The sequence below is a fragment of the Hippoglossus hippoglossus genome, chromosome 24 (assembly GCF_009819705.1).
Source record: "Hippoglossus hippoglossus isolate fHipHip1 chromosome 24, fHipHip1.pri, whole genome shotgun sequence".
Lineage (NCBI taxonomy): Eukaryota > Metazoa > Chordata > Actinopteri > Pleuronectiformes > Pleuronectidae > Hippoglossus > Hippoglossus hippoglossus.
In genome coordinates, this window is record NC_047174.1 from 2,388,782 (window position 1) to 2,397,500 (window position 8,719).

Sequence of the window (8,719 nt, forward strand, 5' to 3'; positions counted from 1 at the left end):
AGAGAGAGGGGGGGGTCTCAGCTGGGGAGACGCTTGCTACCTCATGAGAAGTTGCACATTTCTGAAACACACACATTCTTTGAAAGTAGTTTCAGCTTTGATACTGATGCCAAACAAATTGATAACTTTCATTATCTATTAATCTGCTAATTGGTCTTGAGTATCGCTAGACAACATTGGAACATGTTCACATTGTCTCAGACCAAAACCTATTTATTAACAATGATATAAAACACAAAAATGATCATATTTGAGAAGCTGGAACCAGAAAGTCTTTGGTATTTTTGCTCAAAACAATAATCAATCATCAGAGCAGCAGCCGATTATTGTTCGGTTTGTTTCAGCTGCACTGCAGATATGTAATGTTTGGGTTAAAGTGCACAACCAATAAAATAAGTACTTCGAATCATTATGTTGATTAAAAACCACGAGTAATGATTCTTTTTTTATTATAAAAGAGAGGAGGCAGGGATTATATGTTATTTGAGTACAATCCCCCACACACAGTTATTCTCCGTGCGTCTGTGCACTCGGCTTTAAACAAATCCTTAAAATAGTTGAGGGGCAGATCACATGAGGTAATGAGCCATGTGTGTTTGATTGGATGGAACTCGGGGAATGTGACGTTCGCCGGAGCACAGGCTCAACAACCACATATGGAAACATCACAGGATCTGTGTTTTAATTTGACACACACACACACACACACACACACACACACACACACACACACACACACACACACACACACACACACACACACACACACACACACACACACACACACACACACACACACACACACACACACACACACACACACACACACACCAGGAGGCTGTGAATCATAATTACAATCTGAACCCGCCCTGTAGGAGTCGGACAGGAGACGACCACAGGATGATACGACCGCTGGACGGGTCTGACGCTGACGTTTAAAGTTATCAGACGCTGCTGATACTAAACACCATCCTCATCCCACCTGCTTTCTACGCACCAAAGGCCATTAAACACGTCAAGTCTGTACATGCTGAGCGAGAGGAATAACTGGATTCATGTGTGTGGGGCGTTAGCTACTGAGCTGTTTCCAAAACAAACACACCCATTTTCTACTCGTGCTGTGTGTTCTGAACACTTCTATTTTCTTTTCACTCGGACAAATGGGACACAACAACCCCAAGAGGCCTCATCCCTGATGTTTGTGGTTCTCCGATGTCACGACAGCATCAAACTTCACTTTTTCAAAATGTTTTCGATCCTCAGAATAGAATTAAACCTGAGATTCATCATCGCACGACCATAAATACGTCAATCCGTCGATGTGCGGCGGCTGGTTGGGAATATAAAAAGAGAGAAAAACACATCATGTGCCACCCACATTTCCTCCCTGGTGTTTCTGGGCTGGATCACCAGATTCTTCGATGGTTTAATTATAATGTTTAAGTGTCAGCTTGGAATTTTCCCCCATTTACAGTTTCAAAAGGGAAATTAAAGCACGAGAGGACTTTTAGTACGTTTAACACATGGTTTTCTTGGCTCTTTTGACAAATTTGCGGCTGCCGACAATTTGTTTTTTTTACCTCTCTTGTGACAGGCCGACCAAACTGCGCCCGTCCACACTCAACAACTGGTCACCTGCCGCCAGACGACCGTCCTGCGTGAGCACAAAAACCACAGAGTGAGTCACTGCGTTGCTTCTTCCTCACATTTCTCTGTCATTGCTTTTAGTGTTTGTTTGTTACGAACCACGTCAGCTGCTCCTCCTTTGACCACGGACTTGATGTAGATGCCCAACTTCTCCTGACCAGCACCCTGCAGACAGAGAGAGAGAGAGACTGGGTTAATATCAACTTAATACCAGGTCTGAACCGGGTCTGTGACACCACGATGGGTCCTGATCCCAGAAGTCTCTGAGGTGCAGGTGAGCTTTGACTCTTCAGGACACAAATTACAGTGCAACATGCACCGTAACCACCTAATCTGACCTGTTTGGTCTAATCCTGGCAACACTGTGGGTCTGCAGTGGTCCAGAGAGAAGCACCGCTAACATCCAGCAGCGCTGACTGATGATGACCTGGACCAGGAGGGAGTCCTGCCCCACCAGGAATTTAAAAAGCTCACTTTTGTACACACAGCTAATCCAGAGCGTTGATACTGAACAGAGACAGATTGCAAAACGGTGGTTATCTAAACACCTGGTCTCTTATCGGCGGTAACAAGTTCACCATCGTGTCGAACGGAAATATTAGTAGAGCAACAGGAGCAGTTTAACACATTCACAAGTGTTTTTTCTTTTTAGATTATCTAGTGTCAACGTTTGATGCTCAAACAATCAAATCTCCCACTGGAAAAACACTAGATTCTTACTATGTTCCCTAAAGCAAATCCTTTCTTTACAGAGCAACACAGACAACGTCAATATGCACAGACAAGCCAGAGCGTCTGTGTGTGTGTCTGTGTGTGTGTGTGTCTGTGGTGTCTCTGAAGTGGGGGGGGCGGTTTAAGTGCTGGCACGTTATCAGACGAATCACACGCTTTCTTTACCATCTTGACATGTTTATCCTCAGAGTTTGTGCAACAGCAGAACCAGAAACCAGAGGAACATTTTTGAGAAATCTGTCTTTGCAGAGGCGCAAAACATGAAACTAGATAATTTTCTGACACTGAGACATTATTGGATTTGCTTTAAGTGAAGATAAACTGAGAAATTATGTTGTATTTGCTTTTCGTTTCTCTAAAGCAGGTTTGAGGAAAAGCTATTTCAGACAGACAACTGAAAACACAACCTACACATTAAGAATCACAGCAGGTCTGTAAAGTGGTAATTGCTGCCATTCCTCAGACCTGGCAAAGAGCCATTCAAAGAGTTTACACTCAGGCTAATGGCTCCTACTGTTTGCAGGTCACATTTAATAATAGTGGGGATTTTTATTTAAAAACTACTTCATTACTCTGGCCCACAATGGGCATCATATTCATAATCATAATATATATACACACACATTATCATAATCAGCAGATCGGATTCTTCCTGCAGCAGGAACCAACTTTTCAATGAGCTGGAAAATATAAATACTGGGTTCAAACATCAAGCTTGATTTTTAATAACAATGAGCTTTGTGCTGCTTCCACATCCAAATGAAACAAATACTTTCCTGAGCTTCCACACATTCATGGTGAAAGTTACTGACGGAGTTCAGACTTTCACTTCACATCATTTCTTTCAATTCTTGAACATTTTTCTGTGTTATTTGCTCCAGAACTAATGAAATGTGGGGTTTGGGTCATTAACTCTGTGAATAGAGACTTTTTCTGTTTGCTGCTCCCTCCATTGTCCACAGATCTGTGTCCCGGTTGCTCCACAACAAAAAGACAGCAGAGACTTCAGTCCTTCAAACTATTTGACCCTCGATGTTTCAGCTCCGTCTCTGAATGTGTGCGTTAGTGTTTTTGTGTGTGTGTGTGTGTGCGTGTGTGTGTATATGTAATAATGAGGCTGGATTCATGCAGGCACGGATTTCCTGTGAGTGACATTAAAATGAGAGAAGAACAGTGAATCACTCCGACTGTTTTATGTCTGTTGAACATTACAGAAGACATTGAAGAGCCTTTTTTCCCAAATGGAGCCACAGCTTCGTGAGGACGGACGAGACTAAACAGGCTCCGGAGACACTTGTGGGACTTTTCCTGTCCGTCAGCGTAACACAATTAAAGTTCAAATGTGAATATGAGCAAGATCTTATCAAAGCTCGACAGTGGAAGTCAGCGCAGCACATATCAGCTGCATCACGGAGGAAGAAGTTTAGGTTGAGAAGACGATGGATGCAAATAAATACGTAACTTTATCCAGCAGACAGGGAGAAACAATAAGACGAATTGTGAGTCCAATATTTACTGGTTTTTATTACCCACAAACTCCTGAGGGAGCTCTTTTATCAGCCAAATGTTCCACCAGCTCCTCTGAGGACTATTTGAGCTTGTTTACTATGAAAACAGCCGCCTGCTGTGGCCAAAAACAATGTTGTCGATAATGTGAAATATTAAGTCTTTCTGCCACACGGACGCTGACGAGCGCAGAGTGGAGCTGTAAAGACGTGGGCCTGTTGAAGCGTTCGCTCACAGCAGGTCTGTGGCAAAGTGGAGCGATAAAACTTAGAGCTTAGAGATGTTGGAGCGTGGGGTCAAAGTGAAACCAGATGTGCCACTCGTCAGAAACGTCAAGTGATCAACACAAAAACACACAAAAATCACACTCAACTGCTTCAAGATGACAAAACATCCGCAACAAAAACACTCACTGCGAATATACAACCTTATGTTTTATAGAAATAAGTTAAATCTGTAAGAGAAGCTGAAAACGCCTGAGGCAGGTTGAGGGTTTGATGTCCCGTGCGTTAATGGGCAGCTCTGGTTCTTTAAAGAGCCCTGACACAACAAATCAAACGCACCTGAAAGCTGCCAGGCCTGTGTTAGAGAGGAACGGCCTCGGGCTTCGTCGAACACGCTTCACTCTCCGGACTCGATGGAGACGCCATGACTCCTTAAAAAGAAATTCAGAGTCCCCTCCATGACGCAGGTTACACTCAGTAACTTCTCTTCTTCACGCACATTCTTTTATCAGAGTGTTCCTGAGTTTTTATTGACTGCTCTTCTCGCTGGCGACAGTGTAATAGGTTTTTATTCGTCTTAAATGCTTTTAACTACTGTGTCGTAAACTTTGTCATGTCAGGAAAACACTTAAAAGAAACAGTGCACCAGACACGAGATCTGCACAACTGGGCTGAATTAAACATCAGTTCACTGCAACACGGATACAGATGTATAGAAACGCTGTCTGCACATTGGTTTCTTGATGAAGTGCTGCAATGTGATTAACTACACTGTTGTTCCGTCTGACGATTGTTTTCCAAAATCAATCTTCTGGTTATTTGCTCTTTGAAATGTCAAAAAATATTAAAACTGTTTCCCTGAGCACAAGATGACGTCTTTAAAAAAGGTCTTGTTTTTTCCAATTAGCCCAATGAAAATAGCAGCGTGGAAAGTTTTAATAAAAAAAGGTCCTTGAGGAAATAAAAGACCCTGCAAATAAACAAATCTAAAACTTGTACAAATGTAAATTACAAACACATCCTTCAGTGTTTTCCTCCGAACATCAGAGTCACAGTGAAGTCTCAGTCTCTGCGTCTGACTCACGATGAGAAACTAACGTCGACAGCGGAGCCACAGAGTCGGGGAGACGCCGCCGTCACCAGCCTGTGATGTGCGGCGGACACAACTACCGTTAATGCCGACTGGCAGCGCGCCGAGATTACAGCTTTCAACACGTCGACCTGCTTTCTGGAGCCTCTCTGAGGGATGAACCACTTCCCCACGAGAGGTTGTTTAAAAGCCAGAGGTGGTTAAAAGGCACCGTGCAGCCACAGAGGTGTTCTCTGTCATTTAGGTGGATTAGACATCTCTGGGCACGCACACAGTCACTTTGATTGACATCTCCGTAATCCGTAAAATTATTGCTGCATCTGTTTGCACAGGATTATTTTTAACCCCTTTGTAATTCTTCACAGCACAACTGAAGTTTGCTCCCGACCTGAAGCCGAGGTTGTCTCATCAGATAAGAAACACCGAGCAGAAGTGGAAGCAGGGTTTTTAAAAATGGATGAAGGACTAAAAAGACGATGGTGCATGTGCCCTTAAAACATGTGGAGAGCAGAAATGGGCGAGTTTTCAGGGAAGATTGATGCAATAAGCTCAAGTGTTAAGAGAGAGACAGAAGAAATTCACACTAATAATCACAAGTTATTGATTTGCAGCCACACTGCAAGATGTTTTAGTTTTATTTTGCTGCAGAATTGATGTAATTTGGAGGAAACAAAAAGCATAAAGAGAGATGGATACTAAGATTTGTGATTTATAACAAGCTTCAGGAAATAAACTGCGACTTGAATGTCACTCAGTAGAGCCGACGCCCAACACTCAAATTCACTAGATCCAGATATTTATTTGGATCTGCAACAAATTAGAAACAGTCAACAATATCAGATCCCTAAACAAAAAAAAAAAAATCAAGATCCATGAATTATTATTATTATTACATTTTCTGGATCCGCCCCCTGATCTGGATCCACAACAAACACTTTATGGATGAAAACAAACTCCTTGGCAGAGGTAATGATCTTTTCTTACTCGATTGTTTTGCTCTAAACTTTTCTTTGCATGTTTCAAACGCATCACATCAAACCAGGTCAACGCACTTTTCATCATGACGAAGCAGCGGCTGACGTGATAATTCCCTGTAAAAGCTCACTGCTGGTTCGTCTACCAGGAACCACAAAGTGCACGTTGGTCCCTGGTTTTCCACACTAGCCTGACACAATGTCACTCCCCCACAGACACACACAGCACAGAGATGCACACACACATGTTCTCATCCCTGCACCTTGTAAACACCTCCTGCTTGCAGCTCTACAGGAAAGCCAGTGCAAGTGTGTGTGTGTGCGGTACATCCTCCCATTGTTCCAGGCCTCACAGGGGGCAATGCTCTCATAGTCTTGTTCCACTTTGGGTTTGATTCTGCACACACACAAACCAACCAATACTTCAAACACACAGAACCAGGGCAGCTCTTTGAGTTTGGAGGAAAAGGTCCAGGTTCTTGTTGTTCTGGACCTGCACAGAAGGATTGTTCTGTTCTTTAAAGCGAAAGGATAAATGAGGAAACGCACTAACACGGGCGGAGGAGGACGAGGAGGAGCGAGACCAAAGTGTCCTCAGCTCCAGCTGGGAGCTGTCCGGAGGAAAGAAACACAATACTGCACAAACGCACACACACACAAAGTAGTTTAAAAGGTACAAATCTGCTCAAACACACAGAAAACTCCGGAGAAACAAAAAGAAAAAGAGCTTAATATAACTTCTCAAACAGTTGTCACATTAAATTAAACGGTGCAGATCAAACACTGCTTTGATAAACTGGTTTTACCAATGAGGGACAGCAGAACTATTTTTAAACCGCAGTTCTCACCACACGAGATTACATTTTGTTCCTCAATCAGCATCGTCCTTAAAAAAAAACAAACAGTGTGTTTCAGTGATACCGGTGAAAGGAAGATTAAAAACCCTCCTGAGGACATTCTCACAGAACTCTATCTGGTTGTTTTTTTACCATCTGTGGTTCGTGTGTGTACTTTAGTTTAACCATTATCAGAACGTCCCTGAAAGCAAACAGTGAAAAGTGACAGACCAGGCGGCCGTCACACTGCAGGGTGAATCCACACCGGGCTGCTACCATCCACATGTGTTCAATGTTCAACCAGCTGCTCAATACTGCACCGTGCAACCCAGACGAGTGTGTTAGCAGCTAAAAGGAGGTGAAGAAGAAAGAAGAGACGGAGGAGTCGGGTCTATTTGCACGAGAAAACAAGCAACAAGGGGAAATATAACATAATAAATAAAATAAAATATATATACACACACATACAAACAATCATAAAAGCACTGTTACCTGGTCTTTCCTGCCCACCACAGAAAACCACATGCTGCAGCTGCTCGTTAGTGTTGTCCAGACCAGTTCACACTGGGACGTCCGGTACGGAGACTTTTTAAATCCCAGACTGCACTTCAACCTGTTCACAGGCGGCTACACGTCTGAAAGCTTCCCGCTACGCCGGATGGCAGAAATCCATTCAGCTGCCGTTCAAACCCGCGATTAACGAACGAAAAAAACGAAAACGTGAGATAAAGAAAGTACCAAAAGTTGTGGAAATGTGGTGCAGGTCATTTTTAAGAGGCCAAAAATCTAAAAAGTATTAAAAAGTATTAAAACTAAACCGTGTGGAGTTCGGACGCTGTGAAGATTCCAGCGTATGTGGTCAAAGAAAAGCTGCAGCAAATTCCTCAAAAGTTCCCAAGTGCAGCGGAATTCCTCCACAGGCTCCTAATGACCGAGTGTTTGTGAAGAAACAGAGAATCCAGGCGCAGATCCAGAGGTGAGGAGCCGGCTGGTCAGACTGAGGTGGAGCGCTGCTGCAGCTCAGACGCACACACAACTACACACCCACAGTGTTATATAACAGGACAGAGCTCAGACCAGTTTACCGACAATTCAAGCAGCTGTTCGACAGAATTCTCCCTACCTGACTTTACACACACACACACACACACACACACACACACACACACACACACACACACACACACACACACACACACACACACACACACACACACACACACACACACACACACACACACACACACACACACACACACACACACACACACACACACACACACACACACACACCCCTGTACGTCCACACAGCTTCAAAAATAAACAGAGCAGGTTTCCTCAGTACGTCCTTCCTTCCCGCTCTTCCTCTCCACTCACACACACACTCAGCCCTCAGCAGAAACTCCACTCCACTCTCAAGTCAGAGGAAGACACTCCACTGGTCAGAAAGCTTCATTAAAGAAGCATGAGCACACAACTTCAGATCACGGCGCATCGCCACAGCTGTTCTGACAACAGCAACAACACAGCACAACCACCAGAGTCCAGCTATTTCCTGAGGAAAAGTCCTTTACACAGAATTACGCAACCGTCTGACCTTCAAGCGCAGGGTTTCCCTCGCTTCAACTTTATGTGCTTTATTTAATTCAAATGTATGAAGTTTGGGACGCAGTGCACAACGTGTACTTGCTCTGGGGTTTTGGGGGATTC

General features: G+C 43.7%; 1 protein-coding gene across 3 annotated transcripts in view; it reads right to left on the reverse strand.

Annotated features, from left to right (window-relative positions):
• The window catches only part of afdna (afadin, adherens junction formation factor a), a 73,617-nt gene that overhangs the window by 15,817 nt on the left and 49,081 nt on the right, over positions 1 to 8,719 (reverse strand). For all 3 annotated transcript variants that reach the window (XM_034579379.1, XM_034579381.1, XM_034579380.1), the window contains exons 24-25: positions 1,747 to 1,812; positions 1,581 to 1,654 (exon numbers count right to left, since the gene is read on the reverse strand). In XM_034579379.1, the coding sequence (XP_034435270.1) occupies positions 1,581 to 1,654; positions 1,747 to 1,812 (140 nt within the window). The remainder of the gene's footprint in view (positions 1 to 1,580; positions 1,655 to 1,746; positions 1,813 to 8,719) is intronic.